The 26,738-nt window shown below is 42.5% G+C and overlaps 1 protein-coding gene across 1 annotated transcript in view; it reads left to right on the forward strand.

The window, feature by feature from the left end:
* The first annotated feature begins 5,325 nt into the window (after positions 1-5,325).
* dab2ipb (DAB2 interacting protein b) overlaps positions 5,326-26,738 on the forward strand; it is a 126,581-nt gene continuing 105,168 nt past the window's right edge. The window contains exon 1 of the mRNA XM_062988904.1: positions 5,326-5,371. Within this exon, the coding sequence (XP_062844974.1) occupies positions 5,332-5,371 (40 nt within the window). The 5' untranslated portion in view covers positions 5,326-5,331. The remainder of the gene's footprint in view (positions 5,372-26,738) is intronic.

Here is a 26,738-nt window from a genome sequence, read left to right on the forward strand (position 1 = left end):
AGCCTTGGTGTGCTTATATGTGCCACGCCCCTCTTCTCCGTGAGCACACTCACTCCTGCCAGGCCTCACTCCTGATTGGTCCCCCTGAGCAATCAGCCCCAGCTGTTCCTAATCAGGGACCAGTTTAAAAAGGAGAGCTGAGGAACAGGCTGGCAGGGGTTATTTTGGTTTATGGTGGTTATTTTCCAGTGTTCCTAGCCTGTGTTTAGCCAATGTCCCTAGCTTATGTTTAGTTTGTGTTCCTAGCCTGCGTTTAGCCAGTGTTCCTAGCCTGCGTTTAGCCAGTGTTCCTAGCCTGCGTTTAGCCAGTGTTCCTAGCCTGCGTTTAGCCAGTGTTCCTAGCCTGTGTTTAGCCAATGTCCCTAGCTTATGTTTAGTTTGTGTTCCTAGCCTGTGTTTAGCCAGTGTTCCTAGCCTGTGTTTAGCCAATGTCCCTAGCTTATGTTTAGTTTGTGTTCCTAGCCTGGGTTTAGCCAGTGTTCCTAGCCTGTGTTTAGCCAATGTCCCTAGCTTATGTTTAGTTTGTGTTCCTAGCCTGTGTTTAGCCAGTGTTCCTAGCCTGTGTTTAGCCAATGTCCCTAGCTTATGTTTAGTTTGTGTTCCTAGCCTGGGTTTAGCCAGTGTTCCTAGCCTGTGTTTAGCCAATGTCCCTAGCTTATGTTTAGTTTGTGTTCCTAGCCTGTGTTTAGCCAGTGTTCCTAGCCTGCGTTTAGCCAGTGTTCCTAGCTTATGTTTAGTTTGTGTTCCTAGCCTGTGTTTAGCCAGTGTTCCTAGCCTGTGTTTAGCCAGTGTTCCTAGCCTGTGTTTAGCCAATGTTCCTAGCTTATGTTTAGCCAATGTTCCTAACCTATGTTTAGTCTGTATCCCTAGTTTATATTCCCAGTCCGTGTTCCCAGTCTGTGTTCCCAGTCCGTGTACCTAGTTCATGTTCCATTCTCTTGTCATTCCCTTGTTTAGTTCATTAATAAATATATTGCCCTACATCTCTGCGTGTGTGTCCGCCCCCTTTGTCTTGTCTTTGTTTAGTCATTAGCCCCACCGTGACACAAGGCAAGAATAAGAAACATACAAAAGAAGATCAAGAAAGACTGACATTTATATATTTACTCTTACTGACACCAAGATGAGACTAAAACACATAACAACCCAATCAAGACCAAAACACGGGGCGCTAATGGCTGGATATATTTTTGGTTTGTGGACTATTCTCAGTCCAGCAGTGACAGTGAGGTGTTTAAAAACTCCATCAGCGCTGCTGTGTCTGATCCACTCATACCAGCATAACACACACTAACACACCACCACCATGTCAGTGTCAGTGCAGTGCTGAGAATGATCCACCACCTAAATAATACCTGCTCTGTGGTGGTCCTGTGGGGTCCTGACCATTGAAGAACAGGGTGAAAGCAGGCTAAAAAGGTATGTAGAGAAACAGATGGACTACAGTCAGTAATTGTAGAACTACAAAGTGCTTCTATATGGTAAGTGGAGCTGATAAAATGGACAGTGAATCATTGTGGAAGTCAGTTGGCGCAATGCACTAACACTCTATTCAGGATGCCAATCCATCACGGGGCCTCAGCCATCAACCCCCCTCCCCCCCCAATCCTCACTGATCTGCTGACTCACCGATTTATTCATTGATTTATTAATTTAATTTCAAAACACTGAAAAAAACCCCCACAGTATATCAATCTGCAGTTCATTATGTAAATTAGTTCATTGCGTACAGTTCAGTCTGACAAATAGCCAGCGTTAAAATCAAGACTGTCTCCGCTAAGACCTAGACAAACCCGGACCAAGACAAGATCTAGACCCAAGGCTAGAACAAGACCCATAGCATCCAAGATCAAGAAAGACCAACATTTAAAGACTAGGACTTTTATTGACACCAAGATAAGACTAAAACCCATACCCAGAAAAGATCACAACTGTAATCAGAACCAAAACAAGACCACATTAATAATAATTAGTACAAAACCAGACCAAGACTCAAACTAATCAAGACCTAGACAAGACCCAGACCAATCCCAAACAAGACAAAACAGGCCACCAATATCGTCTTGAAATGAGTCACATCTTGTTGACTCCAGGGTGGCCAGTAGCTTTGGAAGTTTGGGCCCAAGTGATAAGCTAACCTTGACTAAATATTCGTAGTGCCCTTGCCTTTGACTCAGCAGAGTTGTTCCAGCATGGCTGGTACCAAGGGAAGTGGGTAGTGGAAGTTTTGGTTCCACGTTGGTTTGGTTCAAGGCTCTGTAGTCAATATATGGACATTGGGTGCCATCCTTCTTGTCTACAAAGAAGAACCTAGCAGACATGGGTGACTGGGGGGGTTGAATGATCCTTTGCTAGAAGGTTTCTTGGATGTAGTCATTGGCTCTGGATTCTTTGACGTACAAGAGATATACTCTTGGATCTGGGAAGTGTTGCCCTGAGAAAGAGGTCAAAGACATAGTTCCATGGCTTATGAGGGGAAGCCAAAAGGCTTTGTGTTTGCTGAATACTTCAAGGACGTGATAGGCTAGGGTTTTTGGGACTTTCGATAATCGTTAGGCTTGGAAGTTGGGTCATTTGGGTCAGTTTTTGCTTAGTCACTTCAGTTTTTTCCTTCTGGTGATGGTCTGCTAGGTTTACCTTCATGGGTTCAGCTTTAGATATGGAATTACTGGAGGCTGCATTAATGGGGTTATTGGGGTTGTGTCGAGTCCTTAGAAGGTTGTCCAGTCTGATCAAGAGGGTGGTTAGGACAGGCTAACTCTGTTTATACCTCTTGCCAAAGGCTGCTTATGTAGGCAAGACTGAGGACTGGTTCATGTGCCACTAGGTTACAGAAGGTGAGACATAGTCATCCCGAGATCAAGACTCTCTTCCCTCAGGGGATGGTCAAATACCGTCTTTATTACTGCTTTAAACTGTTTAAATGATTATTTCTTGGCTCCCTGTTGTTCCTGCACTGCTCACACCCATCCGTGAGCTCTTCCTATGAGCCGGGAAATCACAAGAGCCACCTTGAAACCTTCAATGCTAAATTAAGCCGAATTGTGGGAAATATAAAGGGAAACTTACAACAGGAAAGCTTTCCAAGAACTGGTGGTGCCATTGCATTTCTTAGGATTGGAGAACATGGAAGAACGTTGGCAAACAGGGAGTTGACGGACCTCACCTAAAGTTTATTGGAGGGTTTGGTTGAGGGTTGGTCAGGTGGTAAGCAACGTTTGTTAGCAGCTGCATGATGTGGACGCTCTGCCTTGGTGACTGGAAATGCTATGATCTTACAGATGAGGGTGGAATAGTGAGTAGGGACTGCTGTATACTGTATCTATCACGAGTCTTTAGGCTAGAGTCTGGGTCAAGTCACAAGTCTTTAGGCTAGAGTCCGAGTCAAGCCACCAGTCTTTAGACTAGAGTCTGAGTCAAGTCACGAGTCTTTAGGCTAGAGTCTGAGTCAAGTCACGAGTCTTTAGGCTAGAGTCTGAGTCAAGTCACGAGTCTTTAGGCTGGAGTCCGAGTCAAGTCACGAGTCTTTAGGCTAAAGTATCTATTACAGAGATGTTCACAAGTCACAAAATACGAGTCCGAGTCAAGTCACGAGTCTTTAGGCTAGAGTCTGAGTCAAGTCATGAGTCTTTAGGCTAGAGTCCGAGTCACGGGTCTTTAGGCTAGAGTCCGAGTCGAGTCACGAGTCAATATAATAAACACAAAACATATATTGGAAAGGTAGCATAGAACTAAACAAATAATCTGTAAATCCGGATTAAAAACAACAACAGATTAGCGAGTGTATTTTGCCGTTTTACTTAGTGCCTTTACTTTCCTAGTCATTGTGCAAATTAATGTAACTTCTGTAACAAGAAGGTACCAGTTAAAAGCTTCAACTGATACATTTTGTTTTCACTGCAAAACAAAAGCGCCCGATAAAATCACGGCACAGCGGCCAAAATCTAAAACACAGCAAAAAAATCATAACCACTGCTTACCTGAGCTTATGTTCTTCCAGATGCTATTAAATTTATAACCGTGTGTCCCATTAGGAATATAATCCCTTATTTTGTAAATGTGCTTCTAATTAAAAACCTCCAAACTTGTCCCTGTTGTGAAGTCTGTTTGTTTGTTTATTAGGATTTCAACGTCATGCCCCACACCTTGGTTACATTCATGACAGGAACGGTAGCCACTCATCACACAAGGTTCATCAGTTCACACGAGGTTATATCAAACACAGTGTTGGACAATTTTGTATCTCCAATTTACCTCATGTGCATGTCTTTGGACTGTGGGAGGAAACCGGAGCACCCGGAGTAAACCCACGCAGACACGGGGAGAACATGCAAACTCCACACAGAAAGGACCCGGACCGCCCCACCTGGGGATCGAACCCAGGACCTTCTTGCTGTGAGGCGACAGTGCTACCCACTTAGCCACCGTGCCGCCCTGGTTGTGAAGTAAAACACAAACTTGTTAGAAAGCCAATCAAGCTTTTAATTGACGCATCATCTGTGTGACGCAAACTGAATAAATCCAGATAACTACAAATTAAAACCAGAAGGTCTGATTGGTTCAGAAAGCGGTTCTTTCAATCATTAGCGCCAATTCTGTAGGAGCGTTCCATTTACTCCAGTTGTAATGAAAATGTTCAAATGAAGTGAACTTCAAAGTGTGTAGGGAGTAGGGAGTGACACTTTATCACTACGCCGGAAGCTGGCTGGAACATTTACCCATTGTGTGCGTTCTGGGTTAGGACGAGCATTTATATATATGTTGTGCACGAGTCATTTTTTCCGAGTCATTTGGACTCGAGTCCCCATTTCTGATCTATTCCAGTAAAGTGAGCAGTAGGGTTGTTTCAGGGTCATAGAAGAGTACTTAAATTAGGGTTACTTGCCATATAAAGTTAAGAAACCTTGGCCTATACTGTATGAGCATGTGTTTAATGCTTGTGTTCCTGTGGGATGACTTATAGTTGGTACTTAGAGGTCTTGATTTGATCTAAAAAGGTCCAAAACCAGTATATAAGAGTCAAGTACAAGCAGTACATCTGTGTCTTTAAGACTCAAGTGAGAACCAAAGTAGAGCAAGAGAACAAGAAACTTGGTAGAAACAGAGGTCTGTATGCATGCCACTTTGCCCACCCCCTCTTTCTCTCCCACTCGTCTGTCTCTTTCACGCTTCCTCTCTGTCTCTGCTTCATTCTGGTTCCGTGGAGCCGTACACATGTGGATGTAGACCAACGGTTTGGAAACGCAGCGGCTCGGGACAGAAGAATCCCTTCGTTCCTCGTTCCTCCGTTCCTCCTTGGCGGTAGCCGGACAGGAGTCGGCTTTCATCCGTATGGAGTTGGACTCGGGTCCCGGACATGAGGGTCAATCTGGTAAGTGCTCGTGAAAAGATCAAGGGAGGGAAACGAACCCTTTTGTGTGGATGCTATGTTTAATTCAGTCTCAGTGTCGGTGGTCTGGAGATGGCCGGTTGCCAGAAGAGTGTTACTATGGAGCAGTACACACGGGATATCGTCATCTCGCCTGAAACTGTGGAAAAGTTTAGTGTTTACATGCCGATGAATGTTTGCTTGCTGGTGGTTGGTTCTTCAGGATGGAAATTTGGAGGTTTGTAGCTTGACGTAGCCTTAACTCAAAAGCATTGATAACTACACCGATTAGCCATAACATTAAAACCACCTCCTTGTTTCTACACTCACTGTCCAGTTTATCAGCTCCACTTTCCATATAGAAGCACTTTGTAGTTCTACAATTACTGACTGTAGTCCATCTGTTTCTTTACATGCTTTTTTTACCTGCTTACACCCTGACCACCACAGAGCAGGTATTATTTAGGTGGTGGATCATTCTCAGCACTGCAGTGACACTGACATGGTGGTGGTGTGTTAGTGTGTGTTGTGCTGGTATGAGTGGATCAGACTCAGCAGCGCTGCTGGAGTTTTTTAATACCATGTCCACTCACTGTCCACTCTATTAGACACTCCTACCTAGTTGGTTCACCTTGCAGATGTAAAGTCAGAGACGATCACTCATCTATTGCTGCTGTTGGCTGGATGTTTTTGGTTGGTGGACTATTCTCAGTCCAGCAGTGACAGTGAGGTGTTTAAAAACTCCAGCAGCGCTGCTTTGTCTGATCTACTCATACCAACACACCACCACCATGTCAGTGTCACTGCAGTGCTGAGAATGATCCACCACCTAAATAATACCTGCTCTGTGGTGGTCCTGTGTGGGTCCTGACCATTGAAGAACAGCATAAAAGGGAAGTAACAAAGCATGCAGAGAAACAGATGGACTACAGTTAGTAATTGTAGAACTACAAAGTGCTTCTATATGGTAAGTGGAGCTGAAACAAGGAGGTGGTTTTAATGTTATGGCTGATCGGTGTACGTGCGAGTCCCCATCTCTGGTACACGTTTCAATAATTCACTTACAGTGAATGAGGGCAACTAGTGAAATCCCGTACAGCTCGGTAGGTAGCACTGTCGCCTCACAGCAAGAAGGTCCTGGGTTTGATTGTGTCCTTTCTGTGTGGTATTCCTCCTTCTAAGGGCACTTGCCAGATTCTGTACCACCCACAGTCCTCCACACTCCAACCATGACTACCAGTAACTACCTGTCCTGTCATGAATGTAACCAAAGTGTGTAAAACATGATGCTAAAGTCTTAATAAAATAAAATACTTTTTACTTCTGGGTCTAGCTGTTGGTACTTTGGTACCCTTTGTTATTGTTTAATGACATTAAGAGACCCAGCTGTTTGGACTTCCAGCTGAAGTTAATTTCACCACCAGGGTGCCAGTACAAAGAACAGCCAGTCCTGGGGGGGAACAAGTCAAATTAGTTTTGTGGCTCAAAGGGTACAAGCTTGTCAAGCCTTTATGGACCTCAAGTTAAAAGAATTGACCTAATATACCTGATAGCTATAGAATTGGCTCAATAAACTCAATAACTAGGGTGTCCACATATTTTTGGCAATATAATTATATAATCTGTCTTTATATATATATATATTTTGTAGAGTCTGAAACTGAAGTCAAAGTTACTTTTTTCCACAAGAATGTCAGCAAACTTACTAGCAGATAGCTTGACAGCGTGCTAACCTGGCTAATTGGACAAACGCTATATCTAAACATGACACACACTGTCAGAGATCAAATCTTTCTATAGAAATGTGAATTTAGCATAAATTTTTGTGTGGTTTTTATGTTCAAGAAAAGAAAATCATTCTAAATGAATGGATCTGTTGTGAATGAAGCTGCTTGAAGATTGTTTATTAGCATTGAGCTAACAGCCCTGCTATTAGAGCTGAGTAGAAGGTATGGAGCATATACTGTATGTTCAAGCAGATAGATTAATGCTGATGTAACTATGTAAAGAAGGTCTATTTTTACTAAAAAATTGCATATTTATACAACCCCAAATCAGAAAAAGTTAGGACAGTATAGAAAATGCAAATAAAATAAAAATGCAGTGTTCCTTACATTTACTTGATTTGATTGCAGACAGGATGAACCCGAGATATTTCATGTTCACTTATTAATAAACATCCATTACTGCATTTCAGACCTGCAACACATTCCAAAAAAAGTTGGGACAAAGCATTTACCACTTTGTAATGTTGCCGTTCCTTTTCACCGCACTTCAAAGACGTTTTGTCTCATTCTTCCTGCAAACACGTCTTAAGATGTGCAACAGTACGGGGTCGTCGTTGTTTCAAAATACTCTACACGTTCTCCATTGGGGACAGGTCAGGACTGCAGGCAAGCCAGTCCAGTACTCGTACCCTCTGGTTGGTTTTGCATTGTCTTGTTGTAAAATGCATGGACGTCCCTGGAAAAGATGACGTCTTGAAGGCAGCACATGTTGCTCTAAGATCTCAATGTACTTTTCTGCATTAATGCTGCCACCACAGAAGTGTAAATTACCCTTGCCAAGGGCACTGACACAACCTCATACCATGACAGACCCTGGCTTTTGGACTTGGTCCTGGAATGACCTGGAATGCTGATGCATCTGACCACAAAACACGTTTCCACTGTGTGATGGTCCATCCTAGATGCCTCCGAGCCCAGAGAAGTCGACGCCGCTTCTAGAAATGGTTAACATAGGGCTTCTTTTTTTGCACAGTAAAGTTTTAAGTGGCATTTGTGCATGTAACTCTGTACTGTAGTGCTCTACAAAGGTTTGCCAAAGTAATCCCTCACCCATGTGGTTATATGAGCTATTGTTGAGTTGTGGTCCTTGATGCAGTGCCGTCTGAGCGATGGAAGATCATGGGCGCTCAGCTTAAGCTTGCATTCTTGCCCCCGTCCAATCTTTTTTTGGAATGCGTTGCAGGCCTGAAATGCAGGAATGGATGTATATTACCAAATGAACTGAAGTTAAGCAGACATTATTGGCATTTTCCATACTGTCCCAACTTTTTCTGATTTGGGGTTGTATTTATGGTTTAAGCATATTCAGAGGTTCCTTAATGATCCCAGGAGCTGGTGGTAAAGTGCTAGTCTGTCTAGACATTCACGTATTGTGTATTTCTGCACCCTTCTCCTGTGGTTTTGGGTTTTGTAGGTCACCGAGCAAATCTGTGAAAGCTGAAGTGTGAGAACTAGAGCTAGAAAATTCCGGATGATACCTCTGGTTCTGGTTCTGTTTTTCCCATGACACATCTGTGCTCTGGTTGTTTTGTAAATATCCTGACTGGATTCCAAATTGTCTCATTCTCTCTGCGCCGTGTTGCCAAGTTGAACAGAATAGGGGATGTGTGATCTTCAGTAGGAATGCACTTTCTAAGATGAGGCAATGTCTGAAATATTTTAGGGAGGGCTGAAACACCTCGTTCTGAGAACGGGGCTGTGAGAATTCGGCCTGATGGCACCACAGTGCATGGAGAGCCAGGACAGAAGATCAAGATCCTAAATGCGAAGTAAAGTACAGGCTAAGGCACCGCACTGGCATTTCCAAACCACTCTGCAGCAGTGGTCACATCCAACATCTGTGTTATATGTGTGCCAGACCTCGGAATATCCCAGAATAAACCCAAATAACACCCTGCAGCACGGCTCCTCCGGCTCATACCCAGTCCCTGCCCTGCTACTCTTAGTAAACGTCTGCCACAAGTGCCAGGAACAAAGGATGCCACGCTTGAATCATCAATTATCTGGTATTAAAATTGCCCACATGTATATGAAATGGGGCGGGTCGTGCCATGCTACTGAAGTGTGTGGTGAAGCCAGTAACAAGGGGGTAAACACTAATAAATCAGGTGGCCAAAAAAACGGAAACCAAGTAGCACATGAAAGACACAAACAGCCACAGTCTGCGACAGAGCAAGTGGATAGAAAAGGGATAGCGCAGAACTAAGCAGTGGTTTTCACAATATGACAAGCTGCTCTGTCCGTCTGCGACAACACGGTTCTCAAATCAAGCTGGGAACAGAATTACACAAGTCCACCAAAGCCCACCAAGCAACATGGATTTGCAGGTAGATCCACTTTAAAAAATGGGCTATCAAGCCTCCTCTGGGGCAGCTCGCTTATCCAGGGTGGTTCCAACACCCGATGACGCCCGATAAATGCCGTAACACGGGATGAGTCTCAGAAAGTGTGCTGGCCATGCCACACTAGCAGAAAATCAAACCAGAGCAAGCATGGTATCACGGTTTCAAATAAAGTAGGTTTCCCTGCAGAGGAGCTGGCAAGTCTGTGGGGAAGAAACCGTGATGTGTAGAAACACTCCCACCTGGAGCGAGGAGTTACAAGGCGTAAGGTAACTGACAAGTCAATCATCTGCGTCTCCTTGACCCCCTCTGCCACTCATAATTGGCATAGCAAATGAAGCAAGATTCTGCAACCAGGTCCAGGTTCTGCAACCTTTATTGATCACTGAACTGTGCAGTTACCCCTGCACCACCCCTGACATACACAAGCCCACCAAAGCCCACCAAGCAACATGGATTTGCAGGTGGATCCACGACGCCTGATAAATGCTGAAACACCGGATGATTCTCAGAAAGTGTGCTGGCCATGCCACACTAGCAGAAAACCAGACCAGAGCAAGCACGGTATCACGGTTTCAAAGAAAGTAGGTTTCCCTGCAAAGGTGCTGGCAAATCTGTGGGAAGACACCGTGATGTATAGAAACACTCCCACCTGGAGCAAGTTAATGCTTACAAGGCACAGGTAACTGACAATCATCTGCGTCTCCTTGGTCAATCATCTGCGTCTCCTTGACTCCCTCTGCCGCTTATAACTGGCATAGCAAGCTAGGTTCTGCAACCTTTATTGATCCCTGAACTGTGCAGTTACCCCTGCACCACCCCTGTCGCGACCAAGGAGTGTCGCAGACTACCTGCAGTAGCGAGTGTAGTTCTATTTGGTTACAGCCATAGACAGTTTGAGACTGTGGTCAGGTACATTTCAGTAAAGGTCATTGACGACGGGCATCAAACAGGCACAAATGGCAAGGCCTAAGGCAGGGAGGATGTTGTTGGGGTTTCTGATAGATGCTGCAAATTGGACCTCTGCTGTCTGGACGATTGGTGGATGATTGGTGGAGAGCATAGCCTGAGTGGCGATGGCACACGAGTAACTGGGGGAGTACTCCTGGGCCAGGGTGGGGGAAAGGCCAGCCTCCTTCGCAGTGGCATTTTCAACAGGATGCAGTCGCATCTCAAATCAACAGGAGTGCTGCAGTGCTCCAGAAGTGGCAGTGCCAGCATGGGTTGGGAAGGTGGGAGGAAATTAAAGTACCTGGAGGACTCCCAGACACAGACAGACACTGAACGGAGACATGAATCACCATAATTGTTTGTGGCGACGTATGTGCTACAGTCAGTAACTGTATACCCACAAAGAATGCCCGGAGAAGATAGGTGTACTCAGAAGTAAGTCCATATGCCATGGCTGTGCCACTTTCTGGAGCACCGCAGCACTCTTGTCGATCTGACACGCGACTGCATCCTGTTGAAAATGCCACTGCGAAGGCGGCTGCCCTTTTCCAGGCTGGCACGTTGTGGACCTCCCGTGGGCCATGTGTTTGTGTTTACAGCTACAGCTGCTGACCTTCTTCAGGGTTTTAACTCGCCCTCATAAAAGCGCCTGGACCATGACTGGCCGCTTACAGCACCAGAGAAGAAGGGTTGAACGTACGCTATATGGCCGAAAGTATGTGGACAACTCTATTCCTTTGCAGTTTTAAATGTGCCAGCTAGCAACAACCTAGAAACAACCTTTGATATCTAAGCAACCACCTGAAGAATCATAGTAATCTATGAAGTACTTTAGCACATACTTAGAAACATCATAGCAGAATACCATAATTACAATTTAGGAAAATTCAAGCTACCAGCTATAAGTAACATATAAACTTACAACCCCAAATCAGAAAAAGTTGGGACAGCATGAAAAATGCCAATAATAAAAAACACAGTTTCTTACATTTACTTTGGCTTTTATTTCATTGCAGACAGGATGAACCTGAGATATTTCATCTGCTCAACTTTATTTCATTTATTAATAAACATCCATTCCTGCATTTCAGGCCTGCAAAACATTCCAAAAAAAGTTGGGACAGTAAAGCATTTACCACTTTGTAATGTTGCCATTCCTTTTCACCACACTTAAAAGAAGTTTTGGCACTGAGGAGACCAAGTGATTTAGTGTTTCAGCTTGTATTTTGTCTCATTCTTCCTGCAAACACGACAAGATGTGCAACAGTATGGGGTCGTCGTTTAAAAATTCTCCACACGTTCTCTATTGGGGACAGGTCAGGACTGCAGGGAGGCCAGTAATCCCTCACCCATGTGGTTATATCAGCTATTGTTGAGTGGCGGTTCTTGATGCAGTGCCGTCTGAGGGATGGAAGATCACGGGTGTTCAGGTTAAGCTTGCGCCCTTGGCCTATATGCACTGAAATTTCTCCTGATTCCTTGAATGGTTTAATGATATTATGCACTGTAGAGGGAGAAATATGCAAATCCCTTCCAATCTTTCTTTGAGGTACATTGAGGTACACATTTGTTGACAAACTGGAGATCATCTGATCATCTTTGCTCATCAAAGACTCAGCCTTTCCTGGATTATTTCGTTTTTTCACCTCATTACTAGCCCTAAATTGCCCCTGTCCCAACTTTTTTTTGGAATGTGTTGCAGGCCTGAAATGCAGAAATGGAAGTACATTAACAAATGAAATGAAGGTGAGCAGAAAAAACATAAAATATCTCAGGTTCAAACTGTCTGCAATCAAATAAAAGTCAAAGTAAATGTACGGAACACTGCATTTTATTTATTTTATTTGCATTTTCCATACTGTCCCAAACACCATAGCAACCATCTGAAACACCATAATTACAATTTAGTAGTAGTAACACCCTAATTCCCACCTATTATACCATAACGACCACGTTACAATCACTTAAGCAAGCCCTCGCCTACCACATGGTATACCGGAAACACCCTAGCAATCACCTGAGATACCACATCAACCACCAAGCAACCTTCTAGATATGATCTGTAAATACAATCTCAGAAACCAATTATACACTTTGTGATGATCCAGAACTCTGATTATGAGCCAGCATAAGTGCATAACTTTACAAATTGTCCAAGTGGTCAAGTGTTAACATACTTTTGGACATGGGTCACTCCATGAAACATGGGTCACATCTTCTAGTCTGAGACAAGAAAACCAGCCAACAAGCACAACAAACAAGCTTTTAAACACACACACACACACACACACACACACGTACGGACTTGTTTTCCTCTTTAATTTGTGAGTAACCTGGTGCTACTTTCAAAGGTCACAGGCTAGTAACCTTTGAACCTGCTTGTCCAGTCTGCACTGATAGATTTCTCCCAGCCAACAAACCACCACTGAGTATTAGATACAGAACAGAAGATTCACAGTAAGGTGGGACGATCACCTACGAGAGGATAAAGTGTCTCGTCTGCTTTTGTGTCCTTCGAAACTTGATAGCAGCAAGACATACCAGTAGGAACAGGTGCTAAATCAGAGGACTGACAGCAGGGAGGAATGAATGTATACTTATGTGGTTTTCATGGAGAAATGCCCTGTTCTCGCTGGTCAGAAACACTGGGGAAATATGACACTATCAAGCGTTGACTGGGAGAACTGAAATGTGTACGGTTAGCTATACTGGGTTGTGAATTTGAGCTTGGTGGCTTCCCTCGCTCACGCTGATTGGTCAGCTCTTTGTCTGGAATTCCACTCTTCTGGCTTCTGACTCCACCTCTGCATTCAGGGTGTTAAAGAACAAGAACACCCCCCTTTCTCCATTCTTCACTTCATGCAGAAGGGAGCGGGGGTAAGGGTGTGTGTGTGTGTGTGTGTGTGCATGTCCGGGCACAAAAGTGTAGACAGGAGTTGGACATGGGGGGAAATCATAAGCTGATTGGACGTACCATTCCAAACTATAATAGCCTACACGTTTCTGGACGTGTGTAGGAATTTGTGACCATTTAGTCAAAAACAAAGCTTGCTAGAAAGCAATTTGCAAACTCAGACCCTGACCCTTCCAATTCATCTCTGTAGTGTTTAGTAGGGTTAAGGTTGGGGCTCTGTCCTGGCCACTGGAACACCTGGACTGAATCATTTTGAAGGGATGTCCACATATGTTTGGCCATATAGTGTATATTTTCTTAGTGCATGAACCAAAGGTCTAGGTCTCAGTCATATATAATATAATAGCTCTGCTGATTTTTTTCCCTTTATTAAAACATTTATTGATGATAATTTAGCGATTCATAAATGATGGAACATGTTTATTCTTTATTCTAGTTCTTTTGTTAGAACAATATTAATTAAATTTGTATTAATTGAGAAACTCACATACTACATAGAAGCCTCTTGCTATTAATGCATTGGTGCAGTGATGTAACACTAGATAAATGGATGAACAGATGGATGAATAGATGGATTAATAGATGGATGGATAAATGAATAAATGGATGGATGGATGGATAAATGAATAGATGGATGGATAAGTAGATGGATGGATGAATAATACATTAAAACTACTTGCTATCTATGCATTGGTACATTGTAGTTACACTAGATGAATAGATAAATGAAAGATGGATAAATAAATAGATGATGGATGCATGGATGGATAAATGGTTGGATAAATGAATATATGGGTGGATGGATAAATATATGGCAGTTGTAGCCAAGTGGTTAAGGTGCTGGACTAGTAAGCAGAAGGCTGCTGGTTTAAACCACCACTGCTAGGTTGATAAATAGATAGATGGATGGATGGATGGATGGATGGATGGATGATAAATAGATGGATGGATGGATGATAGATATATGGATAAATAGATGGATGGATTATAAATGGATGATGGATAGATGAATGGATAAATAGATGGATGGATGATAGATATATGGATAAATAGATGGATGGATGATAGATATATGGATAAATAGATGGATGAATGATAAATAGATGGATACATAGATGAATAAATGGATGAATGAATAAATAGATGGATGGATGATTATATATACAGTGGGGCCAAAAAGTATTTAGTCAGCCACTGATTGTGCAAGTTCTCCTACTTAGAAAGATGAAAGAGGTCTGTAATTTTCATCATAGGTACACTTCAACTATGAGAGACAAAATGAGAAAAAAAAATCCAGGAAATCACATTGTAGGATTTTTAAAGAATTTATTTGTAAATTATGGTGGAAAATAAGTATTTGGTCAATAACAAACAAGCAAGATTTCTGGCTCTCACAGACCTGTAACTTCTTCTTTAAGAAGCTCTTCTGTCCTCCACTCATTACCTGTATTAATGGCACCTGTTTGACATCATTATCTGTATAAAAGACACCTGTCCACAGCCTCAAACAGTCAACCATGGCCAAGACCAAAGAGCTGTCGAAGGACACCAGGAAGAAAATTGTAAACCTGCACCAGGCTGGGAAGAGTGAATCTACAATAGGCAAGCAGGTTGGTGTGAATAAATCAACTGTGGGAGCAATTGTAAGAAATTGGAAGACATACAAGACCATTGATAATCTCCCTCGATCCCGTGGGGTCAAAATGATCATGAGAACGGTGAGCAAAATATCCCAGAACTACACGGAGGGACCTGATGAATGACCTGCAGAGAGCTGGGACCAAAGTAACAAGGCTACCATCAGTAACACACTACGCCGAGAGGGACTCAAATCCTGCAGTGCCAGGCGTGTCCCCCTGCTTAAGCCAGTACATGTCCAGGCCCGTCTGAAGTTTGCCAGAGAGCTTATGGATGATCCAGAAGAGGATTGGGAGAGTATCATGTCAGATGAAACCAAAATGGAACTTTCGGGTAAAAACTCAACTCGTCGTGTTTGGAGGAAGAAGAATGCTGAGTAAACACCATACCTACTGTGAAGCATGGGGGTGGAAACATCATGCTTTGGGGCTGTTTTTCTGCAAAGGGGACAGGACGACTGATCCGTGTTAAGGGAAGAATGAACGGGGCCATGTATCGTGAGATTTTAAGCCAAAACCTCCTTCCATCAGTGAGAGCATTGAAGATGGAACGTGGCTGGGTCTTCCAGCATGACAATGATCCCAAACACACCACTCGGGCAACAAAGGAGTGGCTCCGTAAAAAGCATTTCAAGGTCCTGGAGTGGCCTAGCCAGTCTCCAGACCTCAACCCCATAGAAAATTTGTGGAGTCCGTGTTGCCCAGCGACAGCCCCAAAACATCACTGCTCTAGAGGAGATCTGCATGGAGGAATGGGCCAAAATACCAGCTACAGTGTGTGCAAACCTGGTGAAGACTTACAGGAAACGTTTGACCTCTGTCATTGCCAACAAAGGTTATGTTACAAAGTATTGAGTTGAACTTTTGTTATTGACCAAATACTTATTTTCCACCATAATTTACAAATAAATTCTTTAAAAATCCTACAATGTGATTTCCTGGATTTTTTTTTCTCATTTTGTCTCTCATAGTTGAAGTGTAGCTCTGATGAAAATTACAGACCTCTCTCATCTTTCTAAGTAGGAGAACTTGCACAATCAGTGGCTGACTAAATACTTTTTGGCCCCACTGTATGTATATATATATATAAATATATATATATATACAGTGTATCACAAAAGTGAGTACACCCCTCACATTTCTGCAGATATTTAAGTAAATCTTTTCATGGGACAACACTGACAAAATGACACTTTGACACAATGAAAAGTAGTCTGTGTGCAGCTTATATAACAGTGTAAATTTATTCTTCCCTCAAAATAACTCAATATACAGCCATTAATGTCTAAACCACCGGCAACAAAAGTGAGTACACCCCTAAGAGACTACACCCCTAAATGTCCAAATTGAGCACTGCTTGTCATTTTCCCTCCAAAATGTCATGTGATTTGTTAGTGTTACTAGGTCTCAGGTGTGCATAGGGAGCAGGTGTGTTCAATTTAGTAGTACAGCTCTCACACTCTCTCATACTGGTCACTGAAAGTTCCAACATGGCACCTCATGGCAAAGAACTCTCTGAGGATCTTAAAAGACGAATTGTTGCGCTACATGAAGATGGCCAAGGCTACAAGAAGATTGCCAACACCCTGAAACTGAGCTGCAGCACAGTGGCCAAGATCATCCAGCGTTTTAAAAGAGCAGGGTCCACTCAGAACAGACCTCGCGTTGGTCGTCCAAAGAAGCTGAGTGCACGTGCTCAGCGTCACATCCAACTGCTGTCTTTGAAAGATAGGCGCAGGAGTGCTGTCAGCATTGCTGCAGAGACTGAAAAGGTGGGGGGTCAGCCTGTCAGTGCTCAGACCATACGCCGCACACTACATCAAATTGGTCTGCATGGCTGTCACCCCAGAAGGAAGCCTCTTCTGAAGTCTCTACACAAGAAAGCCCGCAAACAGTTTGCTGAAGACATGTCAACAAAGGACATGGATTACTGGAACCATGTCCTATGGTCTGATGAGACCAAGATTAATTTGTTTGGTTCAGATGGTCTCAAGCATGTGTGGTGGCAATCAGGTGAGGAGTACAAAGATAAGTGTGTCATGCCTACAGTCAAGCATGGTGGGAATGCCATGGTCTGGTGCTGCATGAGTGCAGCAGGTGTTGGGGAGTTACATTTCATTGAGGGACACATGAACTCCAATATGTACTGTGAAATACTGAAGCAGAGCATGATCCCCTCCCTCCGGAAACTGGGTCGCAGGGCAGTGTTCCAGCATGATAATGACCCCAAACACACCTCTAAGACGACCACTGCTTTATTGAAGAGGCTGAGGGTAAAGGTGATGGACTGGCCAAGCATGTCTCCAGACCTAAACCCAATAGAACATCTTTGGGGCATCCTCAAGCGGAAGGTGGAGGAGCGCAAAGTCTCGAATATCCGCCAGCTCCGTGATGTCGTCATGGAGGAGTGGAAAAGCATTCCAGTGGCAACCTGTGAAGCTCTGGTAAACTCCATGCCCAGGAGAGTTAAGGCAGTTCTGGGAAATAATGGTGGCCACACAAAATATTGACACTTCAGGAACTTTCACTAAGGGGTGTACTCACTTTTGTTGCCGGTGGTTTAGACATTAATGGCTGTATATTGAGTTATTTTGAGGGAAGAATAAATTTACACTGTTATATAAGCTGCACACAGACTACTCTTCATTGTGTCAAAGTGTCATTTTGTCAGTGTTGTCCCATGAAAAGATATACTTAAATATCTGCAGAAATGTGAGGGGTGTACTCACTTTTGTGATACACTGTATATATATATATATATATATATATATATATATTATATATATATATATATATATATATATATATATATATATATATATATATATATATATATATATATATATATATATATAAAGGGATGGATGCATGGATGATATATTGATGGATGGATGAATAAATGGATGGATGGATAAATAAATGGATGGATAAATAAATAGATGGATGGATGGATAAGTAGATGGATGGATGAATGGAATACATTGAAGCTTGTTGTTATTAATGCATTGGTACACTGTAGTACCACTAGATAAATGGATGGATGGATGCACCGATGATAAATAGATAGATAGATGTTGGCACCACCTTTGAGCAAGGCCCTTAACCCTCAATTGCTTAGACTGAATACTGTTGCTTTGGATAAAAGCATCTGCTAAATGTGGTAAATGGATGATGGATAAATAGATATAGATGGATGGCTGTATAAATAGGTGGATGGATGGATAAATAAATAGATGGATAGGTGGATGGATGGATAAATAGATGGATGGATGGATAAATAGATGGATGGATGGACGATAAATGGATGGATGGATGGATAAATAGATGGATGGCTCTATTACTAGCTATATGGATGGATAAATGGATGGCTGGATGGATGGATGGATGGATGGATGAAAATGGATGGATGAATTTTAGTAAATTGACTTTAGCAACACAATAAAAAATAATACGTTGGATCCTAGCCATTGTACCTTTCATAGATATAAAATATATATAAATATATTTGTTTAATTGTGATTTGAGTGTCTATATACGGTACATGAGCACTCGGGTCGAGCAGTGGTAAATCACTCAAGCTCTGTAACGCCGGGATCCAGGGTACCCTGTGGCCAATTTAGTGCAGCCAGTCCACCTACTGGGTGTTTACACAGGTACAGGGAAAATATGCAAATCTCCTGACTGAAAACAATCCATATGGCCAGGCGTCCACATACTTTTAGTCATATAGTGGTCACAGTCACATCTAAAGAAGCTTCTATGTTATGTCTGGTTTCCAATATTTTGTCCCCACCTGTTTACACATGGCTACACACACACACACACACACACACACACAGGGTAAAAGAGCGAGCAAGTGAGAGTGAGAGAAAGAGAGAGAGAGATAGAGAGAGAAAGGGCAAGAGAGAGAGAGAGGGCAAGAGAGAGAGAGAGGGCGAGAGAGAGAGCATGTGGAAACTTTACAGGAATTTTTCTTTGTTTCCCTTTTGAAGGGTGAGACAAAAATGTGCAAAATCAGGAAACTAAGTGAAGAAAACTTCACACATCACACACACCGTCACACACACACACACCGTCACACACACACCGTCACACAACACACACCCACACACACACCCAGACCTCTTTTTTTTGCCTGTTCTCGTTTGCATGGCTTAGATCTTGAACAGGGGGTGGATCTGAACTTGCAGTGAGTGCTCCCGCCGCAGTGGAGTCCACACACACACACCCACCCACACACACACACACACACACACACACACACACACACACACACACATACACACAGAGCTCTGCGACGTCCGGGACTCGCTCTGCTACTTTTGCTACTTGTGATTTGGAATGTCTGAGATGGAAAGTGTGGGAGGGTGATAGAGGAACAAGCCAGACGGAGGGATGTTGGGTTACTACGTGTTGCTTCTGGATGTTTATGGGAAGTTGGAATGGTTCTGCTGGACTTTGTAGGATCTGGGACAAGTTGAAGGTAAGAGTTTTTCCCTCAGTGGATGGCTGTGTGTGTGTGTGTGTGTGTGTGTGTGTGTGTGTGTGTGTGTGTGTGTGTGTGGGAGGGGGGTAGGTGACGACAGAAGGCATGCTTCTTTATGGCTGATACTTTACCTATTGTGGAAGCTTGGTGGACTGTTAGGATCCCATGTAGTCACACAGACGTAGGGTTATGAGTTCAATGATGCTAACAGCCTGGCCGGGCACTCAACAGACATTGGGCATGTCTAAGAAATGAAAGGTCAGATGGGTGCTGGATGAGTTGCCCCCTATTGCCGATCCAAAAGAGACTCCTGTTCCTTCTGTTGGTTCCTACCTTTGGTTCCTTCCACTGGTTCCATCCTTTTTTTGGTTCCGTCTGTTGGTTCCTTCCATTGGTTCCTTCAGTGCCTTCTGTTGGATCCTTCAGTTGATCCCTTCCTTTAGTTAGTTCCTTTCTTCCATTCCATTGGTTTCTTCATTAGGTTCCTTCTGTTGGTTCCTTTGGTTGCTTCAGTTCTTTTGGTTCCTTTAGTCAGTTCCTTCATTTGGTTCCTTCAGTCCCTTCTGTTGGTTCCTTTCAGTAATCAATTCCGTCAATTCCTTTGGTTCCTTCTGGTGGTTCCTTCCATTGATCCATTCCTTCAGTTCCTTTGGTTCCTTCTGTTGGTTACATCAGTTGATCCCTTTCCTTCAGTTTCCTTGGTTCCTTCTTCAGTTAGTTCCTTTCTTCACTTTCATTGGTTTCTTCTTTAGGTACCTTCTGTGGGTTTCTTTCTTTGGTTGGTTCTTTTCTTTAGTCGCGTTGTTGGTACCTTTGGTTCATCCATGGGTTCCTTCCGTTGATTCCTTCCTTTGGTTCTTTTGGTTTCTTCTGTTGGTTCCTTCTGTTGATCCCTTCCTTCAGTCCCTTTGGTTCCTGCCTTCAGTTAGTTCCTTTCTTCCCTTTCGTTGGTCCCTTTCTCAGTTCCCTTCTATTGGTTTGTTCCTTAGGTTCCTTCTGTTGGTTCCTTCTGTTGATTCCTTCTGTTGATTCCTTCTGTTGATTCTTTCCACCTGTATCTTTCTTCAGTCCTTGGTTAGTTGTTTTCTTTTGATTCCTTTAGTTGGTTCCTTCATTCAGTTTCTTCAGTCCCTTAAAATCCTTCTGTTGGTTCCATCCATTGAACCATTCCTTCAGTTCCTTTGGTTCCTTCCTCTTATTTGGTTGGTTCCATTCCTCAGTTCCTTTGTTTCCCTGGTTCCAAAACCTTTGGTTCATCCGTTGGTTTCTTATGTAGGTGTTTTCCTTCAGTTCCCTCCATTGGTTGGTTGGTTCGTTCCTTACTTCCTTCAGTCTCTAGAGCTTCAGTCTTGAATTATTATCTCCACTTCTTCCCAACTTATTATCCCTATCTTGGAGTACCAATTATGGAAGGATTTAACCTCTCACACAGTGCCATAATGTAAATGCTGCATTATTATTGTAATTATATAATGAATATTTATTTTAACAATTATAAACTAGGTACTGAGAGAATGCACACTATTCCAATAAATTTAGGGTCAATGTGGTCAGTCCCACACTAAAACAATGGACACAGCCTGAAGGTATTACTAATTCATTGCAGGGTAACACATGCCTACTTTATAGGGGTAATTTACAGCGGCCAATTAGATTTATTCATGTTTTTTGGAGGTGGAAGAAAACTGGAGTATGCAAAAAAACCCATACAAAACCCTGGCACTGCTGGCTGGGGCACTGCGCCAAAGTAAATAAGTAATTAAAATGACTAAGTGACAGCGTGTGAATGGAATTATGGTTAAAACAGACACACAAGTTTATTTATCACATGATTTATCACATCTTGATAACTGACAAAATTCTATAATTAATTAATTGAGTAATATGCAGGTATCCGAATCACTTGGAGTGGTGTCTACATACTTTTGGCTATATAGTGTACATAAAGTTGTAGGAACTGTTGAAGGCTGTTGTGTGTCTAAATACTATCCTAAATAATGTACTAAATGAAATTCCGACCAATGGGAAGGCTACTATTTTGAGCACACTGTAGAAAATAGAGGGCGTATTGAGACATAGCCCGTTACCTTGCCAACTTAGTGTCGTCTTTGCTCCCTTTTCAGCCTAATACTTTACTGTATTTAGTACTGATTTTCCGAGAGCCACAACCATTGAATGCCCCCACTTATATGTGGGTCCATGTCACGTATGGAGAGTCACGCACCGATCCCCTTTATCCCCAGTCTCATTGTTCCTATAGTTGGTTTCTTTCTTCAGTTTCTTTGGTTCCTTCCATTGGTACCTTTGGTTCTTCTGTTGGTTCCTTCTGTTGGTCCCTGTCCTTTGGTTAGTTCCTTTTTTCCCTTTTGTTGGTTCCTTCCTATGGTTGGTTTCTTTCCTCAGTTTCTTTGGTTCATTCCATTGGTACCTTTGGTTCTTCTGTTGGTTCCTTCTGTTGGTCCCATTCCTTTGGTTAGTTCCTTTCTTCCCTTTTGTTGGTTCCTTCCTATCGTTGGTTTCTTTCCTCAGTTTCTTTGGTTCATTCCATTGGTACCTTTGGTTCTTCTGTTGGTTCCTTCTGTTGGTCCCTGTCCTTTGGTTAGTTCCTTTCTTCCCTTACGTTGGTTCCTTCCTATGGTTGGTCTCTTTCTTCAGTTTCTTTGGTTCCTTCCATTGGTACCTTTGGTTCTTCTGTTGGTTCCTTCTGTTGGTCCCTGTCCTTTGGTTAGTTCCTTTCTTCCCTTACGTTGGTTCCTTTCTATGGTTGGTCTCTTTCTTCAGTTTCTTCTATTGGTACCTTTGGTTCTTCTGTTGGTTCCTTCTGTTTGTCCCTTTCCTTTAATTAGTTCCTTTCTTCCCTTACGTTGGTTCCTTCCTATGGTTGGTTTCTTTCTTTAGTTTCTTTGGTTCCTTCCATTGGTACCTTTGGTTCTTCTGTTGGTTCCTTCTGTTGGTCCCTGTCCTTTGGTTAGTTCCTTTCTTCCCTTATGTTGGTTCCTTCCTATGGTTGGTCTCTTTCTTCAGTTCCTTCCTATGGTTTCTTTGATTCTTCTATTGGTTCCTTCTGTTGGTCATGGTGCTTGATGATATTAGATTGATTAATTGATATTTTCTCTATCTGGCCCCCAACAAGAGAAGTTTGGACACCCTTGATTTTACTTCATTACAGTGTGCGCTGGCATTGTACACTTCCAAGAACAAGGTCGTTTTAACTATACACACTGTATTCATCGTACTCTCTGTTGTCTTCAATGCCCTATTTAGGTGTTGCCCTAAATTTCAGTAAAAACGCTGCATCATTTTTATTTCCCTTCCTATTCGTCTTCAGGTATTGTTCTCCAAATCTTGCCATTCAGGGTTGATTTAAGAGACATTGTTGTACACAGTATTCTAAGATCATTGTTGCTCTAATAATAGCTCGGGGCAGGAGAGGACTAGTATGCCGGCAGCTGGCAGGAAGGAAGTGGGTCTGGAGAGGCGAGGAATTACCAGGACAGCGCAGGGGTCGTGCGCTCGGCTCAGGAGTGACAGATTATGTGGGAATGATTGTGTTTGGGATGAGCTTGAACTGATCCAGAGGTTGCGCTGGGAGAGGGGGTTAGTGACGTCAGGGAAAATGTTCAATGTTTAAAACACTGCATATTTTGAGCTACAAAGCAATTTAGCATATATATAATATATATGTATATATATATATATATATATATATATATATGTATATATATATATATATATATATATATATATATATATATATACAGTGAGGAAAATAATTATTTGATCCCCTGCTGATTTTGTAAGTTTACCCCCTTACAAAGACTTGAACAGTCTATAATTTTTATGGAAGGTTTATTTTAACAGAGAGAGACAGAATATCACCAAAAAATCCAGAAAAAAAAACATTAAACAAAAGTTATAAATTAATTTGTATTTAATTAAGGGAAATAAGTATTTGATCCCCTACCAACCAGCAAGAATTCTGACCCCCACAGACCGGTTATGTGCACAAAAGGCACACAAATTAGTCCTGTCCCTGTATAAAAGACTCCTGTCACAGAATCAGTTTCTTCCGTTCAAATCTCTCGACCACCATGGGCAAGACCAAAGAGCTATCAAAGGACATCAGGGACAAGATTGTAGACCTGCACAAGGCTGGAATGGGCTACAAGACCATCAGCAAGACGCTTGGTGAGAAAGAGACCACTGTTGGCGCGATCATTCGAAAATGGAAGAAATACAAGATCACAGTCAATCGCCCTCGCTCTGGAGCTCCATGCAAGATCTCACCTCGTGGGGTAAGAATGATTCTGAGAAAGGTGAGGTCAGTCCAGAATTACACGGGAGGAGCTTGTCAATGAACACCATCCCCACTGGGCATTTCTCTGCCTCCAAACACGGCGAGTGGAGTTGATGCCAAAGAGCTCAATTTTGGTCTCATCTGACCATATCACATTCTCCCAAGCTTTCTCTGAATCATTCAGGTGTTCATTGGCAAACTTCAGACGGGCCTGTACATGAGCCTTCTTGAGCAGAGGGACTTTTCCGGCACTGCAGGATCTCAATCCATTACGGCGAAGTGTGTTATTAATGGTTTTCTTGGTGACTGTGCTCCCAGCTCCCTTGAGATCATTGACAAGCTCCTCCCGTGCAATTCTGGACTGACCTCACCTTTCTCAGAATCATTCTTACCCCACGAGGCGAGATCTTGCATGGAGCTCCAGAGCGAGGGTGATCTTGTATTTCTTCCATTTTCGAATGATCGTGCCAACAGTGGTCTCTTTCTCACCAAGCGTCTTGCTGATGGTCTTGTAGCCCATTCCAGCCTTGTGCAGGTCTACAATCTTGTCCCTGACGTCCTTTGATAGCTCTTTGGTCTTGCCCATGGTGGTCGAGAGATTTGAACAAAAGAAACTGATTCTGTTACAGGAGTCTTTTATACAGGGACAGGACTAATTTGTGTGCCTTTTGTGCACATAACCGGTCTGTGGGGGTCAGAATTCTTGCTGGTTGGTAGGGGATCAAATACTTATTTCCCTTAATTAATTACAAATTAATTTATAACTTTTATTTAATGTTTTTTTTCTGGATTTTTTGTGGATATTCTGTCTCTCTCTGTTAAAATAAACCTTCCATAAAAATTATAGACTGTTAAAGTCTTTGTAAGGGGTTAAACTTACAAAATCAGCAGGGGATCAAATAATTATTTTCCCCACTGTATATATATATATATATACAGTATATATATACTGTATGTTAATGCGTTAATGCGTTATTATCGCGTTAACTTCGACAGCCCTAATATATATATATATTAGGGCTGTCGAAGTTAACGCGATAATAACGCATTAACGCGATCTCAATTTAACGTGATTTTAAAAAATAGTGCCGTTAATGCAAATTCTATTTGGCTCTGCGAGTCATTCGTAGTTCATGTTGAGACTTGACCGTGCACGGCATCTCTCATTAAGACAGCGTTTCTCAAATGTAACCGAGTGTGGTAGTGATGCACTTTCTTAATAAAGAAATAAATACACGGTATATTCACAAGTTGTCGGGAGCAGAACACTTTTATTACTTTTTTTGTTACGGTACCGAATAGCGGACAGCTAGAGTCGTTAGCCAAGCATGCTATTCCATGAACTATGGAAGCCCCAAAGGGTCAAAACACACTCACTTTGTGTAGAAACGTCCATCAAACCATTGTCACGATACAACCACAGAAAAGTCTGTTACAATAACTACGCCTTATCCCACCAAAAGCACCGCTGATCTACAATCTTTGCTGATGGAGAAATTTTAACCTACAATCTGACATATATACGAAGTCAAGGGTCTCTGCTGGATAGTATTACTGCATAGTATGTTAGTGAATAAAACTCCCTTACAGTTTTTTTTTGTCCCAGCAGTTTTTAACATAAGTACATTTAGCACAAAATGTGTTCACCATTTTAATTGTAACATTTAACTTAAAAATCCTTGTTTTCTATAACATTTACACAGATTTTTTGTAATGCGATTAATCGCGATTAACTATATGAAATTCTGAGATTAATCGCGATTAAAAAATTTAATCGTTAGACAGCCCTAATATACTGTATATATACTGTATATATATATATATAAATATAAATTTAAATATGTATGTATATATATATATATATGTATATATATATATATATATATATATATATATATATATATATATATATATAGCGTCAGCTCCTCTTATCATATAGAAGCACTTTGAAGTTATACAATTACTGACTGTAGTCCATTTATTTCTCTACATACCTTTTTAGCTTTCTCATCTGTTCTTCAGTGGTCATGACCACTACTGAGCAGGTATTATTTAGGTGGTGGATCATTCTCAGCACTGCAGTGACACTGACATGGTGGTGGTGTGTTAGTGTGTGTTGTGCTGGTATGAGTGGATCAGACACAGCAATGCTGCTGGAGTTTTTAAATACCGTGTCCACTCACTGTCCACTCTATTAGACACTCCTACCTAGTTGGTCCACCTTGTAGATGTAAGTCAGAGACGATCACTCATCTATTGCTGCTGTTTGAGTTGGTCATCTTCTAGACCTTCATCAGTGGTCACAGGATGCTGCCCACAGGGCGCTGTTGGCTGGATATATTTGGTTGGTGGACTATTCTCAGTCCAGCAGTGACAGTGAGGTGTTTAAAAACTCCAGCAGGGCCGCTCAGGTGACGCAGCGGTAGAAAACTCACGCTGCAACCAGGCTAGTATCTCGAATACATCGTATCGAATCTCAGCTCTGCCTTGCCGGCTGAAGGCTGGGCAGCCACATGAGCAACGATTGGCTGGTTGTTCAGGTGGGCGGGACTAAGCCGGATATTGGTCTCTCTCTGTCAGACTGGTACAATTACGACCTCTGCTGGCTGATTAGAGGTTCCTGCACAGAGATGAGGAAGAAGTGCTCTTAGGGTGAGTCTCTCCGTACACAACGCTAGGTGGCACAACACTTGTCAATGTGTGGGTGATGAGATGCATACGGCTTGCTGCCCATGTGTCGGAGGGGGCGTGGGTTAGCTTCGATCTCCTTGGTCAGAGCAGGGATCGGCATAGGCAGAGAGGAAGCATGATGCAACTGGACGCACTAAAGGGGGAGAAAAAGGGGAGAAAAAGGGGAGAAAAAAAAAAAAAAAAAAAAAAAACCTCCAGCAGCGCTGCTGTGTCTGATCCACTCATACCAGCACAACACACACTAACACACCACCACCATGTCAGT

Source organism: Trichomycterus rosablanca, chromosome 26 (assembly GCF_030014385.1).
Source record: "Trichomycterus rosablanca isolate fTriRos1 chromosome 26, fTriRos1.hap1, whole genome shotgun sequence".
NCBI classification, from domain to species: domain Eukaryota; kingdom Metazoa; phylum Chordata; class Actinopteri; order Siluriformes; family Trichomycteridae; genus Trichomycterus; species Trichomycterus rosablanca.